This window comes from Rhineura floridana, chromosome 16 (genome assembly GCF_030035675.1).
Source record: "Rhineura floridana isolate rRhiFlo1 chromosome 16, rRhiFlo1.hap2, whole genome shotgun sequence".
NCBI classification, from domain to species: Eukaryota; Metazoa; Chordata; class Lepidosauria; order Squamata; family Rhineuridae; genus Rhineura; species Rhineura floridana.
The window spans coordinates 29,516,841-29,534,282 of NC_084495.1; the positions used below are offsets into that span (position 1 = coordinate 29,516,841).

General features: G+C 41.6%; 1 protein-coding gene across 2 annotated transcripts in view; it reads left to right on the forward strand.

Moving 5' to 3' along the window:
* The window catches only part of IL1RAPL2 (interleukin 1 receptor accessory protein like 2), a 515,439-nt gene that overhangs the window by 479,136 nt on the left and 18,861 nt on the right, over positions 1-17,442 (forward strand). For both annotated transcript variants that reach the window (XM_061598749.1, XM_061598748.1), the window contains 2 exons: positions 1,671-1,816; positions 14,769-14,912. In XM_061598749.1, the coding sequence (XP_061454733.1) occupies positions 1,671-1,816; positions 14,769-14,912 (290 nt within the window). The remainder of the gene's footprint in view (positions 1-1,670; positions 1,817-14,768; positions 14,913-17,442) is intronic.

A 17,442-nucleotide genomic window follows, 5' to 3' on the forward strand; every position in this document is an offset into this window, starting at 1 on the left:
CAGCTTGTGAGCTTCCCACAGGCATCTGGTTGGCCAGGATGCTGATGTTCTTATGGGTCCAGGATACCTTAAAGACTGTCTCATTCCTTCTAGTTCCCTCGGAAGAGGGAGGGGGGCCAAGTGACCACCCAAAGAGCAGTAGATGCTGAGGTCAGTGACCAACAGTGACCAACCCACATCAGCACCTGATATCAGGTTCCCATTGGGAAAGGGCCATAGCTCAGTGGTAGCATCTGTTATGCATGCAAATAGTCCAAAGTTAGGTCCCTGGCATCTCCAGGTAGGTCTGGGAATGTCCCCTATCTAAAACTCTGGAGAGCCACTGCCAGTCACTGTAGACAGTATGGAGCTAGATAGACCAATAGAGACTGGTGGCTCTGATGACAGTGGGGCAGTGAATCCTCTCTGGTTTTAGGGTGAACTTTCAAGGAGATGTCCAAGGTGCTGAAACAATGTTGGGAACTCACTGCCCCATTGACATCAGAGCCAGCAGTCTCCACTCAGTCAAAGGCAGCTTCCTAGGGTCCACCAACGATGATTCTGGTTACCACTGCATCATTTCTTCTTATTTTAAAAAGCATGTTATAGTCAGGGGGCAGCTGGCTGGCCATGTATATGGTTACAGATTCTCATTTCCTTATTGTTCCTCTGCAGAAATATATGATCCTTTTCTACAAGAAAGTGGTACAAATTCCCAAGTTAAATGTGTTTAGCATCAAGACAACAGAACAAACTCCATTTTATTTTATTTTTTATTTTATTTATTTTTTTATTTTATTTATATCCCACCCTTCCTCCCAGCAGGATCCCAATAGTGATTTAAGAGAGTTTCAAATGCAAAGCTGCACATGTGCAGAGGTTGTGTGTGTTTGTTTTAAATCAAAGTGGGCAAAAAAAATTGCTCTAATGTATCAGGAATGTTGAAGGAATTGTAAAGCATAGAAGTGTGTTGTATGCAGGGGAGGGATGTCAGTTGTGTGCTCCCAAATGAAGTAATTCACAAGGCTGGCTAAAGCCCCCGCCCCATAAAAAGAAGCAGGACAGATTTGTGTGAAATGTTTCAGTACTATATAATACAACATATGATTTTTTTTTCCAATTCCACAATCATAAGGCAGGATACACCTGGAATTTGATGTTCTGGACATCACATGTTTAGATCACCAGCTGGCACATATTCAGCACACTTTTTAAAAAAAGAAAATGCCATTTTCTCCAGCATATAAGAGTACATTTTAAGGAACGAGGCACTCCACAACTAAAAGAGGAAGCTATCTTATACTAGGCCAGACTATTTCTCTATCTAGTCCAGTATCGTCTACTCTGACTGGTAGCAGCAGGATCTGAAACAGAGGCCATCCCCATCACTTGTTACGTGATCTCCGAGGAATGTGCCTCAGGTTTCCCACCCCTGTTTGAACTGGAGCTGGCAAGGATTGAACCTGGGGCCTTCTACAAGCAGAGCATGTGCTGCAGCTACTTATGCCTCCACCCACTTTTCTTCACCCACTTTTCCGTCCAACCATGAGATAATTTTTGCAGTCGCCCTATAATGAAATCCAGAGAGAGAGAGAGAGAGAGAGAATCACTTTGTGAATAGACCCGATCCATCTTCAGTCTCCCTGCCAATGTGAGCCTGACAGACCTCCAAAAACAATTCTCTCTTTTAGGCTTCTCAAAGAGCATCTTGGAGAAAAAATAGTGGAGTTAACGTTAATCTTTGACCTTGTGAAGGAAGCAGACCTGGCCAATTACACGTGCCATGTAGAAAACAGAAACGGACGGAAACACTCAAGCATCATTCTGCGTAAAAAAGGTATTTCGTTTCTCACTCCTGTCTTTGTTTTGTGAGTATGCTTTGATTTTTTTGAAGAAATGAAGTGCATGATTCTTTTATTTTTTTCCCCCAACAGCATATGTAAACCAATATCCCCAACGATCGTCTTCCTGACTTGTATTGGCTGAGAAATAAAATGCACTAATTTATTTTCCACTCCCAAACTATTTTACACTCTTCAGGCATCTAGCTTTCCTCCCAGTCTTCTCCACCTCACTTTCTCAAGATTTGCAACTACCCTTATGTAAGGGTGGAGAAGACATTTGGTTCTTTTCACTTATTAATGCGGAGCTGCCTGGTTCTCCGTTCCCAAAACAAAACACAAACTGAAACACGCCTACTGTTCAAAATGTGCACTTCTCTAAATGTTGTGATGCAATTCTCCAAATAGCAGATGTGTACAGGGCTGTATCCAGTGCTAGTTGTACTCATAGCAGTAGACCCACTGGCTAACTTGAGTCCATTGATTTCAATGAGTCTACTCTGAGTAAAATTTAGTTGGCTACAACCCATATGATATTAGGGGGATTTTTTTGCAAAAATGTGCATACGGGGCAGAACTGTGTACAAATATGTGTTTGTTAGGAGAAATGTGTACTGAAATGCTGGAAAAAATTCATGAGGACTTATTTATTTATTTATTTATTTTAAAAAATCACAAATTGATGTGGAAATGTAGCAAGCTAAACTATAAATGAGAAATGGAGATAAATTAAAATTGACAGATTCATCCATCCCTATCCTATATCATGCTTGCCCTAACCAGGAGTGGGAACCCTGTGACCCTTCAAATGTTGCTGGACTGCCTCCCCACCAGTCCCAATCAGCATGGCCAATGGTCAAGAATAATGGTGGTCCATCCACATCTGAAGGGCCACAGGTTCCCCATCCCTGCCCTCAGTTCTCCTCTGTCCAGTCATTCCTCCTCACCTTTTCACCTCTGACCCCATGGACCTTCTTATTGCCAAGGAACCTTCCACATCAGTATGCTTGCTGAGCAATTTCTGGGTGTCAATCAAGCTGTAGAATCCGTATGCATTACGAAGGATCCTGAAGAACTGTAACAGTTCTGAAGCAATTTTGAGGATACTGGACCTCAAAAACATATACAAACCTTAACTGCCAGACCAGCAGAATTGATGCACCTCGCATAGGCTATATTCATGCAGCAGGTTATTCAATTTTCCTGACATTTCCTTATCTGATAATTCCCACATTTTATTTGATCTTTCACTCAACGTAAAAGCCCCTTCTGGAAATATAGTGGAATCTATCATTTCCATGTTAATTTCTTCCGGAAATTTCTTCCATGTGCAGAAAGGGGGGGGAGTAGTGACATGTCCAGTGGTGTTCATGCTTGTGTCACACCACGCCCACTGGTGGGAATGAAATTTACCACAACATGGTGGCATATCAATCAAAAAGCAGCAGTTCCATAAGGCAATAGGTACTGCAGAGTGAAAGGAATGTTAGAAATCAGGATAGAAGTGTGACCATTATAATCCATAAAGCTAACACAATAAACCCCATGTCTGAATGCAACTGTAGTGCATCAAAACCTCTTATAACATAATCCATATAAGTATCAGACCATCTTCAGAGGTCCTTCTTTGAATACTCCTTCCAAGGGAGGTCCGGAAGGTGGCTAGATGAGAAAGAACCTTTTATTTTTGGAATGATCTCCCTAGGGAAGAGTACCTGGCCCAAAATCTAACATATTTGCAGAACCTAAGACTTTTTTATATACCTGAGCATTTGAATATTGGTATCTGTCTTCCACTTGCTCAGTGAATAATTTTTAACAGCTTGCTATTTTATGGTGATGGCTTGTGATTATTTTATTGGGGAAAATGTGTACTTGGGGGGATGTTTAGTGTGATCACTTTTAGTTGCTATGGCTGTATGTTCTTATTATTTATTCGGTTACTATGCAAGTCACCTTGAGACTTTTTCGTATACATGAAGTATAGGCTCCTTTTGGGAGGAAAGGTGTGATAACAATTTAATAATCAGAAGAAGAAGAAGTTCCAAACTGTCAAAAACACCATAATCATATTAAAAGTTTTATAAGATTATTTTCACAATTCAAGATAGCTACAACCTGTCCTGCGATGTTGTCTAATCAGGACAGCCCCCATTATGAATGGGTGAAACTTTGGTTTCTCTCAGCTTCTCATTCTTCCAATCAATTTTCTACATATTCACCTCAGTTTGTGATTATTTATTAAAAAAGAAGTTCCCATGAACATTCTTCAGTATTTTAGTGCAAACTTCTCCTGATATACATATTTTTGTATACAATTTCCTCTAATTAACACATTTTTGCAAAGCAATTATGATGCATTTTTTTTTAGTATGTCATCTTCACTAGTGTATGCATTTTGCTGCACACTGTTTGGCTGGAGAACTGCATTGCAAAATTCAGGGAATGCAAATTTGGAAGGAGGGCTATGTTTTGGTTCATATATTATTTCGGAAAGTGGAAATCAGGCAGGTTCGCCTTCAAATGTGAACAGAATTGAATTTCTCCCCCATCCTTCATTCCCATGCCCTTGGTTACAGAAAATTGTCCTTTTGTCCACTTCATTTCTAAAGATGGACAGACAAGGGACCAAGAAGGAGCAGAAAATTGCCCCATGATTTCCTGGGCACTCTAGACCAAGAGAAAGTTTTCTCTTGGGCTCAGAAAAGCAATCTTAAGAAAAAGGATTCCCCGCCTCACCTTCTCCTGAAAGGGAGGGGCAATCCACTTTTGAATATGGGCTGATCCCTCTCAGGCACAGGTACCGGGGCAGGTTTTCATTAGCCTGTTGGAGATTTTTTTTTCCAATTAATCTTTATTCAAGTTTCCAAAACCAAAACAATACAAAAAGACAAAACACAAATCAACAACTAATACAATAAAAAAAGGGAAAAAAAGAAAAAAAACATAAAAAATATTGACTTCCGATTTGTCTTAGTTTAGCTATAAATCTATAATATATAACAAGCCTGACTCTAAATATATTATAAAATCACCCTCCTCCAGCGGTTATCTTAATTGGTTTCAAATCTCATTAACATCATATCATTTTATTCTTCCACAAAATGTCAAAGAGAAGTTTCCAATCCTTGAGATATATGTCCATCAATTTTTTTTCTAGATAAACATGTCAATTAATCCAACTCATCAAGTCTACTAAGTCCAGTAATTTCAAATCGCTCTTCTTCCATTATCCACATTGATTCCATCTTCCATCTTCCATCTTTACGCACCCCATAATCTTGCTGTCATAGTCATATAATAAAAGTCTGATAGGAATTTCCTTTATCACAGATATTTTCTTGCCATCCATTCCGAACGTATCACTGAAGTATTGTTGCAAAGCCACATCTCTGTTCCTCTTTTTTACATGATACACTAGCACATCTCTTGAGGATTTTTCCATTGACACAAAACAGGGATTAATTCTGTTAACTTTCTCCATTTCAAGTTCCATCAAATCCTTCCAGTCCAGGAATTTTTTTGAACCGATAATATCTTTATCTCCAACCTCTTTAATTCCTTCAGGGACAGCGCTGAGTTCCAAACCATAATATTTGTCTCCAGGATCCATCACAGCCAGGAAATCCAAATCCCCTTCCATGTCCATATTTAATCCAATCTCCATAGCTTGAACCTTGCCTTTAATTTCTCTTTCATCCTTTTTTGGTTTTCCATATCCATCTTTATTCTCCTTTCTCATAGAATCCTGAATTTCTTTCAGCTCCTGTCTCATTTCTTCAAATTCAATTCTCAACGCTTGACTATTATTTCTCAGTTCTTGTTTTATTGTCTTAATCCCATTCATTATTTTCTGAAACATGTCTAAAGATAAAGTCCCTTCTTGTACATCCATAGTCTTCTTAATTGTCATTCTTAAAGCCAAAGGAACAAAACCCCTTCAATTTTCAATGTCCCAAGCAAAGAGCAGTTTATTTCTTTATCCAGTTACAAAGGAGTTAATCTTTCAAACCAACTAGCGTCACACTCTAAACAGCTCTTATCTCTTAAATGCCCAGAAGTGCAAAAACAGCTTTAGTTCACAGCGTACAAATAACTAATAGCAGAAAGAGTGAGCAGATTCGTAAAAAAAAAAGTAGATCAGAAAAAATAGTCCCAGACTTATGTTACACAAAAGTCTTATAAATCAAAAATCTCTTCCAATCAGAAATCCCTCATTCGTTGTAATCTTTATAATGCTATTTTCCATGTCAGCTTTTTGCAATAACAAAAAGATAGGCTATTTTTATTTTCTTCCCCCTTAATTCCGTGAGTAAAAGAGAAGGAGTTTTGACTCACCCAGGTTATCTTAATTGCTGTTCCTTTGACAAATCTCTTTAGCTGTATAGATAAGAAAGTGATAATCGTAGACAGGAGAATGCTTGCCTGTTAGTCCGTATTTTTTTAAAGAAAAAAAAAACGGATCACTTGTTCAGCTGAGCTAGCTAAAAATCCTCGCTCCGTTCGAGCTGCTGGAAGACCTTCTTTCACAGACAATTCTGATGAATTCCAGTCTCCAACAATCACAACAGAGCTGTGTGGGAGATCTCACGTTTCTTCCTTATCCGGAAGAAATTATCCCCAGTCAAAAAAAACTTTTCTGACTGGATTTATAGCTGAAAAAGTTTCATCCAAGACGAGAGCCGTCTCAGAGGCTGCACAGGCGGAGGGATCCTCCTGGGAAGTCAGCCTGTTGGAGATTTTGATGTCATTCTAAGCCCTGTTTTCCAAGAAACTGAGACAAGCCTTCCTCTAAAAGCTGAACAATCTGGTACATTTCACACCTTCACACAGCAGAGTCTGCTAGGATGTCAGACATTTCTTTAACCATGCATAGGTCACTCACGCTTGTTAATGTCACTTACCCAGCAGGATGAAAGGAGATTCACTGTTTCTGAGTGATAAGCTTTAATTCACAAAGGAACTGGCATGTCCCCAAACTTCCAAGCAGCCGTGTTGTCTCCAGGAAGGTAGTCTCTTTCACGCTGCCAAATACTGTAGAGAAAATGCACCACTCAAAAAGTAGGATAAAAGAGGACAGAGATATGCATACATTTTGCATATGCTAACTTATTTTTTAAATGACTATTGTGCCTCCTCAGCTATTGATGGACCACTTCATGGGCCCTGCCTTCCCTTTTTAGCATTTCTTTTTATCTTTAAACTGGACTTGGACTTGGCCAATGAGCAGGGATTATGGGAACTGTAGTTCAGCAACATCTAGAGGGCCAATAGACCTTCAAATAGGGGACACCTTCAAATACAGAAGTGTCCTCTAGCCTTGGGGGATAGGCCTCAGAAATATGGATCAAGGAAAGTTAGCCAACCAACTTTAGAAATCCAGTTCATTTCCTTCACAAGCACATTCTAGACCACAAGTGGGGAATTTGTGGTCTTCCACAACTCCCATAATCTCTGAGACCATGAGTGCTGCTGGCTGGGGCTGATGGAAGTTGGAGTCCTACAACTTCTAGAGAGCCACAGGTTCCCCCATTCCTCTTTTGAGTATAGAGGGATGGGTAAGTCTGTTAAAACTATATGTTGCTCAACACAACACCTTGTACACCATTACTAATAGTAAGGAACCGCTGGTAGATTTCTGTAGAACCCCAGGTTTCCTAGCAAAATGTGATGAAATCCACTATTCTAATCAAAATCATACACCCATTAACCACGAGTGAGTGGATAGAAATTCAAACCTTTACCAATGAAAGAAAGATAAAGAATAACATGGGATGAATCTGCTATTGTTTCACTTCCTTTGAAAGAAGAGAACAGATTTCCTCTTCAGCTTCTGGACCAATGTTAAAACGCATTGTATTATTTACTGCTTATGTGCATTTGTTGTGAATATACATATTTCATAGTGCAGAATGGGATTTGTAGCCATTAAGGATATGGAAATATTGGGTCACAGTTGTGCTTAAGTATTTGGTCGAGGGTGCCCTGCAACATGGGTTCTGTGGTGTTTATAATGTGGAGCCACTGAATCAATATGGCACATGAGCCATGCATGCATCTTTAAAATATCATGAGAACTTTGGATTTTGGTGGAAGCTCTAGTGGATATCCAGGCAAACCTCACAAAAGCCCACAAATGCTGGCCAGTGAAAGTTATACCAATACCTCTTTTCCAGGTGCAGTACCTTTCCCCAAGCTTTGACCATTTCTGAGTTTCTCCCAGCAATTCAGTCATCTTTCTGTGACTCCTTGCACTTGGTACTGGGTAAACATGAACATACAGCCCAGGCTCCCAAAGACTTGTCGTCATAATAAGCCAAATTATTGCTTCATGGTACTCACATTCTATATCCCATGGTCAGTTTCCCTTCCAGCATCTTTCACCGGCTCTTGTTACTTTTTGAAAAAACTGGCCTTGTCAATTTATAAAAATGATTTTTCTGTGCAGTCTCTGGTTCCATGCTGCCTGAACATGCTTTTTTGCCGGGATCATGCTGAGCTTCTGCTTCTGCTATGTCCATCTACCTAGCAGTACTCCCATTCAATATATAACAAGGAAATTGGTTAGGACTTCCACAAGGAGAAGAAGAAAATAGTCTTAGGGACTAGCTATATGTTATGTGCAAAGGTACTTGAACATCTTTTTTAAAAAAGTAAAAATAAAAACAGTTTCAGGAGACCGAAATTAGAGTGGAGAAGCACTGGAGGAGAGGGGAAGCATGCTTAACCCTTTCCCAAGCCACTCTTTTCCCTAGTGGCTTTTTCCCCACCCTCCTGCAAGGTTCCAACAGGATGCTTTGCTCCAGGAAATGAGGGTCATGTGTAGTTAGCCCCTTAGAAATATTTTTCCTCCAGTGCAAAAGTAAAATAAAAATAAAAGGAATCAAACTATCCTAAAGCATCTTACAAGATGAATGACTTGTCTTTCAGTTCAAGAGTACAGCCTGATTTGTTCCACCAGCTCCTGACAAGTTACACGCTGCAGATTAAAAGGAAGTAAGACATCAGTATCAGCTTAGCACTTGTGTTTGAGAATGTCTACTTCATGCAAGACAAGAGCGAAGCGTATTTGGGGACTGTACATTCTGAGCAGAAATCTCTCCCTCGCATTCTAATCATTTGATGTTCAGCTCAGTGCTTATCGTGTATGCTAAAATATTGAAGCCACTTCAGTGTTCCAAATTATGTATCGCTACTGGCAGTCTGCTGTCAAAGAACTGTAGGTAGTTCAGATCAGTGTATCAAATTCATTGTGAACCACTCAGCATTTTGGCCTTCAGCCCCTCACAAGGTGTCTAAAGGAAGTGGATGCTATGCCTGCAGTGCCCTCCAGATGTTTTGGACTACAACTCACATCATCTCTGATCATTGGCCTGTTGGCTGGGGCTGATGAGAGCTGGAGTACAGGAACATCAGGAGGGCCTCAGGTTAGTAACCTCTGACTTAAAATAATTGTCCAGTTACAGGAGTGCACGGTTGCATGGTTCACCTGTCTCCCAGAGAACTGGAAATGCACAATGTCAGGAGGTCCCAGGTTCAGTCACCGGCATCTCCAGGTAGGACTGGGAGAGACCCCTGCCTGAAACCCTGGAAAGCTGCTGTCGGTCAGTGTAGACAATACTGAGCTAGGTGGACCAATGGTCTGACTCAGTCAGGCAGCTTGCTACATTGCTATGTTGCTATGTCCCTGTTTGGAAATCAGAAAGTTCTTGGACCACTTTGGGATTTTTATCCTCAGGAGATCTTTTCTTTTTTTCCCTTTCGATTTGTCTTAAAAAGCACATTTTATTACTCATTTTTCTGTAACACCTTGAGCAAATTAGGGATGTGCACTGGATTCGGCTGAGCCTTGAGCCAAATCAGGCCTATTGGGAGGGATTCAGGCCACATTCAAGTCAGGGTGAGACAACCCCGGATCGCTATCAATCAGGCTGGGTGGCCCAGAACAATCAGGGGTTGTCAGGGGGCGGGGCATCAGGCAGGAAGGAGAGGCCAATGGGAGTGGGAAGAAGGAGAAACCATGAAAAGAAGGGACGGACCAATCAGCTGCATCTTGGCAGAAGAAGGGCAGTGCCTTTCCCTCACAACCTCTCCACCTTCTTTCAACCAGACCTCTCCTTATCCCTGCCCCAGATGCAGCTGGTGACCTGAAGCAACACCACGCAGGATCAAATCTTCCTGCTTACAGCCTGGCAAGTGGGAGAGAAGAATCTGATCCTGCGCAGTGGTGCTTGCTGCTCCTTCACGAGTGCATGGAAGCCTCTCGCAATGGAGCAGCACCCCACCGGATGGAGCCTTCCTGCTTACCAGCTAATAAGCAGGAAGATTCCCTCCTGCTCAATGCCAGTCGCTGCTCCTTTGTGAGTGGCTTCCCTACAGACGCACAGAGCAGAAGCAGCCCACAGGATCAGACTCGCATGCTCTCGGTCAGGAGGGGGAGGCAAGGAGGAGAAACACCATCTCCTCCTTCCCCTGCCTCCTCCCAGCCACATGTTAAAAACCAGGATTTAAAATCCTTAGCCCCCCTCCCTGAATTGCTCCAGGGAAGAGTGAATGGTGCCTGAGTTGGCCCATTGCGGGTCAGCCTCTTTGGAGGGCCCCAGATCAGGACCACAGGGAGGATTGGAGGGGGCTGGAGAAGATACAACAACTCCCCCCCCAAAAAACCCTCTTCCCCTCCTCTCCCAAGGCATAAGCCAGTCATTTATAACAGGTACATCTTTTGAGCTGGGCTCAAGCTGTTGAAAGGAGCCAAAGCCCTTTTCTGTCCTAGCACAATGTGCAACTGTACTGGTCCAGGGAGGTTTATATACGGCTTTTGGCTGTATTTATTATTGCTGTTGTTGTCGTTGTCGTCGTCATCACCATCATCAATATCACTATCACTATCAATATCAATATTAACGGCCTGCCCTTCATCCAAAGTTTCCAAGGTGGGTCACTACAGATTTAAAATACATCATACAAATAGGATGGGTCCTAAAAATATACATCCCAGGTATCCAAGGCCAGAGTAAAGAGTAGGGATGATTGTTCACCCTGAGTTATCTTCTCACTGATAGCCACCCACTCCAATGGGCATAAGCATAAGAACATACAAAGAGCCTTGGTGGGTCAGGCCAAAGGCCCCTGTAGTCCAGCATCCTGTTCTCACAGTGGCCAAGTGGTTGCTCATACAAGGATCCCAATGGCAATTGCTGAACACAATAACACTCTCCCCGGTTGTGATCTCCAGCAGCTGGTATTCAGAGATCAGAGAGTGGAAGTGCTATTTAAAGGGCCAGAGCAGATGGTGGATGGGCAGTGCTGGAACATCTTGCTCCCTGTTGCACCCTCTTGGCCCTTTTCTCTTTTCCCTTTAAATGAAGGAATGAAGGAAGTATGTAACAGTGAAGCCAACATGGTGCCTTCCAGATGTTGTTGGACTCCCACTGGGCCCAGACCAGAGATGGGGGAGAAATTCGATCCAGTTCCCATTTCAAGCTGAATCTATCAAATTCACACGTTCCGAAGCAATATGAGAACCAAAATACAGCCATCCCTCAAAACTCACACTTATCTAAATTTTTCAATGCAGTTCTCCAAGCAAACAGCATTTACAAAAATGCAGACTTTAGGGGAAAGTGTGCATGAAAATGAATATATGAGTGAAATTAACATACAAAATGCATTTGATGAGAAACGGCTTGCAAAAATGTGTACATTTGTCAGAACAGCCTAAAAAAATGTGTTTATTAGGCAAAATTTATACTAAAATGCTGGAGAATTGGAAGACTGGAAAAATGAGACATGGAGAGACTGAACTGACACTTACAGAACTTTCCATCTGTACCCAGACAGCATGGCCAATCAGGGATGACTGAAGTCTTAGTCCAAAAGCATCTGGTGTATGTGAGACTGCCACTGAAACCTGCAGGTTCATTATCGCCTTTAGGACGGCCTTCTCCTCCATGAATTGGTCTAATCCCCTTTTGAAACCATGTAAGCTAGTGGCCATCCCTGCATCTTGTACCAGCGAGTTCCACAGATTAATGATGCACTGTGTGAACTTGTACTTTCTTTTATCTGATATCACCCAGTAATATCAGAAAGCTTTAGAGGAAAAACATAGGCAATGGGCAAGATCCATGGCTGCACTCCCAGAAAGCATTTTTTTTTATCTACCAGAAACAATTGCCATGAGGAAGCCTTTATAGCTCTTTGTTCTGCTGTTCTCTGATGCCATGATATAAACAAATGGTTTCAGATTGCAAATTACAGAAGCTGAAATACCCACACGGCGAAAAGTTGACTCCTGAACTTTCTGGGTAAACTTCAAGGCAATGTTGATAGTATATAAACCGATTGCATCTTCTAGTTTTTTGAAAGCTTTATGCTTTCTCTTTTCATTCTGTATATCGCCAGAATTTTATGCCTCTTCCCAAGGCTTATTTAACATAGCAATAAATAATCTACACTGACATAGGGTGTAAATTAATACATCTTCTTGAAATATCTCTCATAGTATTAGACGGGCATCTCGTGTTTTTTAATGGCTGGATGAACTAAAAGCAAGGTTAAGAGCTCCGGGTGCCGGTGCTGTATTTGAAACGGCGTCTCAGTCCGTTAACAAGTGCTTCTCCATGCCATTCAGATATGGTTATAATGAATCGTGTTGACTTTTGACAACTAGTGTTTGAAACTGGAGCTAAGCTAAAGTGGAGGATAGCTTCATGGACATTTTCATGATGTCCCTCTCCCCAAATTCACCCCACTGTTTGTGGATTTCCAAAGGCACTCAGATTTATTTATTTGTTTGTTTGTTTGTTTGTTTATTAGATTTATATCCCGCCCTTCCTCCCAGTGAGAGCCAGTGTGGTGTAGTGGTTAAGGTGTTGGACTATGACCTGGGAGACCAGGGTTCGAATCCCCACACAGCCATGAAGCTCACTAGGTAACCTTGGGCTAGTCACTGCCTCTCAGACCCAGAGGAAGGCCATGGTAAACCCCCTCTGAATACCGCTTACCATGAAAACCCTATTCATAGGGACGCCATAAGTTGGGATAGACTGGAAGGCAATCTGTTTCCTCCCAGTAGGAGCCCAGGGCAGTAGATGTACAGTAATGTGAAGACTGGGTGGTATTCAATGCTTATCCTACTCAGAGTAGACCCATTGAAGTTAATAGACAAGATTAAAATTAAGCAAAACATATTTAAAAACAATTAAAAACCACCTAAAAACATTAAAAAGCAATTGCATACCCTCACAGTCAATAATTTCAACATTGCCATGGCCAGTATCTGTCAGCCATCAAATGCCTGGGTATATAAACCATATAAGGCTTTATAGGTCATAACCAGCATTTTGAATTGTGCTCAGAAACAGAGCGGTAGCCAGTGTTGTAACAAAGGAGTCATGTACTCACTGTAACCAGCCCCAGTTAACAATGTGGCTGTGATTCTTTGGACCAGGTGAAGTTCCTAAACATTCTTCAAAGGTAACGCTACATAGAGCGTGTTACAGTAATCCAAATCAGATGTAACTAAGACATGTGTCACCGTGGCCAGATCAGACATCTCCAGGAATGGGTGCGGTTGGTGCACTGGTTTTAACTGTACTGAATCCAGTAAAAAAAACACTACTACAACTAGCACCTATAAACAGTGCCCAGCACAGCACAACCATACCAAAAGCCAGGGCACATCCTCAAACTAGCCACTAAAAGCAGCCATAAAAGATAGGTCTTTAAGACCTCTTTAAAGATGTCAAGCAGTGGGTCTTGCCTTGCTTTGCATGAAAATGTGAAAATGTACTTTGATGCAGATTTTTTGTGCTTTATTTAAATGACAACAACACTGCTGTTGGATATGGAAACAGAACGGAATGAACCAATGACTGGGAAATATGTGAAACAAAATGGAATAGAAACATACTGATCCATACATCTCGATTGCCTCAGCAACTGCGTTGACATTGTGTTTTACTGTGCAACAATGAAATGGCTGCAATGCAGCATGCCAAAACAAAGATCATAAGCCAGGAGACGCACAGGAATGCATAACCAAAAGTGGAGATTGTATTTTTGTTATGGTCATCTGGATATATACTGGGGGATGTGCGTTCAGTATGCATCATATTGCTGTCCATGAGATTTGTACTTAAAAGCACATTTAGATGCAACAAGACCTGTCCTAGAATGGGGGTTCAGAGCAAGGGCAATGTGGCTTCATTTGCCCTCACTAATGTTACTACAAGTCTAAATCTGAATTGGCTCCATGATGTCATCACATTCATTATGTGATCCCTGATTGGTTAGGATTACATATGAAGGAGAAAGAAGAAGAAACCCTATTAAAGTTTTTTAAACTTGTGCTGAGGCACTAGCTACTGAGGGGAGCAATCACCACAAATGGATGAAAAAAACAAGAGATCAAAAAGTAGAAGGTAGAGGATGGGGTGTTTTTGGACCCAACAAAATCACGTTTTTTGCCTCAAAAAATATACAAGGTTGAAAATTAGTGCAGCTCCTTTGGAAACTTGTATTTTCCCATTACAATTTCTAAGATTCACCAAGATTGCTACCTTAATGATATCATTTATGTATAAGATGGAGACTGCAAGGGCATGAAGATAGATGTTCTTGGTGGCTGTCCTTCAGTGATAGAACTCACTTCAGACTCACCCAAGTCTCAGCACCTTTCAGAAGCATTGCAACACGTCCCTGTTTGGGTTGACCTTTGGAGACTAGAGTTAAGTTAGGAAGGGGGCAGGCAATTTCAGCTGAACTGTATTCCATTTTGCTGGGGATTGCTCCACCCCAAACCTTAGGGACATGGTGCGCTAGAAATCAAATAAACAGAGACTGTGCATGGTGTCCTAAGTTCCTTGGAGAAAGGGTGAAATTTAAGAGTAAACAACAACAACCTTATGTTTTCTAGACCATCTATCTTTTCTTGTTTTGTTCTAGATCTTATCTCCAAGATCGAAGTTGCTGGAGGTTTGGGAGCTATTGTTCTCTTGCTGGGTTTGCTTGTAACTATTTACAGATGCTACAATATCGAGCTGATGCTGTGTTACAGGCAGACATTTGGAGGTGATGAAGCAATGGACGGTAAGTGGGCTTCAAAACAACTATGGTAAATGCTGTTTTTATCAACAGTCCAAAATACTGAACATCTGCTACCTTTGCTTGAAGAGGGCAAGCTGCTGAAAAGAAAGAGATGTGAAATGCACTAAGGTCTTTGGGGAACCCTGGTCCAATCAATCAATGGACGCAATCCACAGGGGCATTCTCCTGCACAAGCACTGTTGAAATGATGATGATGATGATGAATAGCAGTAATAAATTTATATACTGCTTAAATATAATATAAACAAACATAATTAAAATGTGCAATATAATAATCCTACTGAAATATTAAAATGTGCACTATAGTAAGCCCGTTAAAACAGCACAACCAGGGGTGTCATCATTCAGCATCTTGGGGGGAACCTTTTGTCTCCAGTGTCTTATGAGCCAATCAGCATGAAAAGAGAGTGTGTTTGCCACTGAGAAGAGTCTTAATTTGTTTTGGGTCATTTCCTGCTGATTAGAGCCAATCAGAGTGAAAGGAGTGCCTATCAGTTCCTAAACGACAGTCAAACAGTGATAAAGAAGCAGAAAGCAGTATTCAAGCCTGGCCAGACTATTTTATTATCTTAGAAGGTTGTGTAATTTTAGAAGGGGGACATGGCTGTGACTCTCATGAGGGAACCTGCACTTCTGAATTTGCCACTACACTCCTGATGAACACAGGAGGTTCAGGTCAGGAGATCACAGGACTGTTTGTCTAAACAAGTGTGTCTTCAGGTGTAGCCGGCAGCCCTTGGGAAAACTCCACTGCCCAGGTCTACTTGCGTGGAGGGGGAAAGGGGAAAGCCTCCTTCCCACTTGCTGCTGCCACCACAGCAGCAGCAACCAAAGAAGTAGATAAGAGGGGAAAGGAGAGAATTTGGGAGGGCTGTTGGTGCAGGGGTGTGAGTGAGTGAGGTTTGAGGCTGGCTGGCTGGATAGGCTGGAGGGAAGAGATTTGGAAGTGGCCACGGGGGAGGATGTTGGTTCAGTCTGCATTTTAATGCACTGCATTTGAATGCAGACTACACAATTTGCACTTTTTAAAATAATACACAAACTGAAATGCGGCTGTCCTTCCAAAAAACCCCCACTTCTCTGAATTCTCCAACCATATTCAGACCTTGGAAAAGTTACTTTTTTGAACTACAACTCCCATCAGCCCCAGTCAGCATGCCCACTGGATTGGGCTGATGGGAGTTGTAGTTCAAAAAAGTAACTTTTCCAAGCTCTTCATATAGTATGCACACACTCACAAATACATATATTAGAGGCAAGCATGCCTAAAGAATGCATATATCAATGAGACTAACACACAAAAATTCACTATACTAGGGGAAATTGCTTGAAGAAATGTGTGTATCAGTCAGCCCTAGGGATAGAAAAATCAATCAGTTTCAGTTTTCTCCATTTCTCCTGTTTTCCAAACTTAAATCCAGTTCTCCACACTTCTGCAGCAATTGACCATTTTAAAATCCTCATGAAAATTTTCCAGTATTTCAGTGTGAATTTCTCTGAACAAGGACATTTTTGTAGAAAGTTTTGACACATTTTTGTAAGCAATTTCTTGTCATATAATGCATTTTGTATGTTATTTTCACTCATATATTCATTTTTATGCACACTTTCCCCTAACATATGTATAGTTATATATTTTTCCACTCATATATTCATTTAATGCACACTTTCCCCTAACAAATGCATTTTTGTAAACATTCTTGTGTTGGCGACCTGCATTGCAAAATTTGAATAAGTGCGAATTTTGAAGGATGCTTGTGTTTCGGTCCTGTTATTATTTTGGAAAGTGTGAATGTGATAGATTTGGCTTGAAATCAGAACTGAATCAAATTTCTCACCCATCCTAGTTAGCACTGTATAGAAAAATGTGTACATTAGGAGAAAATTGCACTAAAATGCTGTTGGATTGTCATGAGAGCTGTTTTATTTTTAAAAAAATATTTGTGAACTGATGTGGAAAGGTGAAATTACAACTGGAAACATGAGAAACTGAAATCGACAGATCCATCCATCCATATCTGGAGGGCAGCAAAAACTGATTTCTTCTTGGCTCAAATTAAAATCCAGGATGGAGAAGAATAGGGGGGGGCATCATGATCGCCTCATATTTGACATCTCTTCAATTCAGTCCTTCCATCCTGTTGCCTTCCCAGCTCCGTACACAGTAGCAGATGGCATGGTGGGGTGGCACCACTCACCTGCCCTCTGGCCAGTTGCATTGTTGCTTCTTACTGGGAGGTAAAAGGGGAGGGGCGAGGCAGGAGCGAGATCAGCACCATGCAAATGCACTGGCAAGAGCACTGGATTGGCTCTGTGGGTGTGTTTGCCCTGTATTATCTTCACCACAGCCTCGCCCCTCCAATTCAATATCTTGGTAACCAGCAGTTACGCAACTGACCAGAGGTCAGGTGAGCAACGACACCCCACTGCGCCATCTACCGCTATCAGTTTGGGAAAGAGCCATGGTGGTGGGTAGCATGGATGGGTGATTTGGATCCATTTGACGGGCATT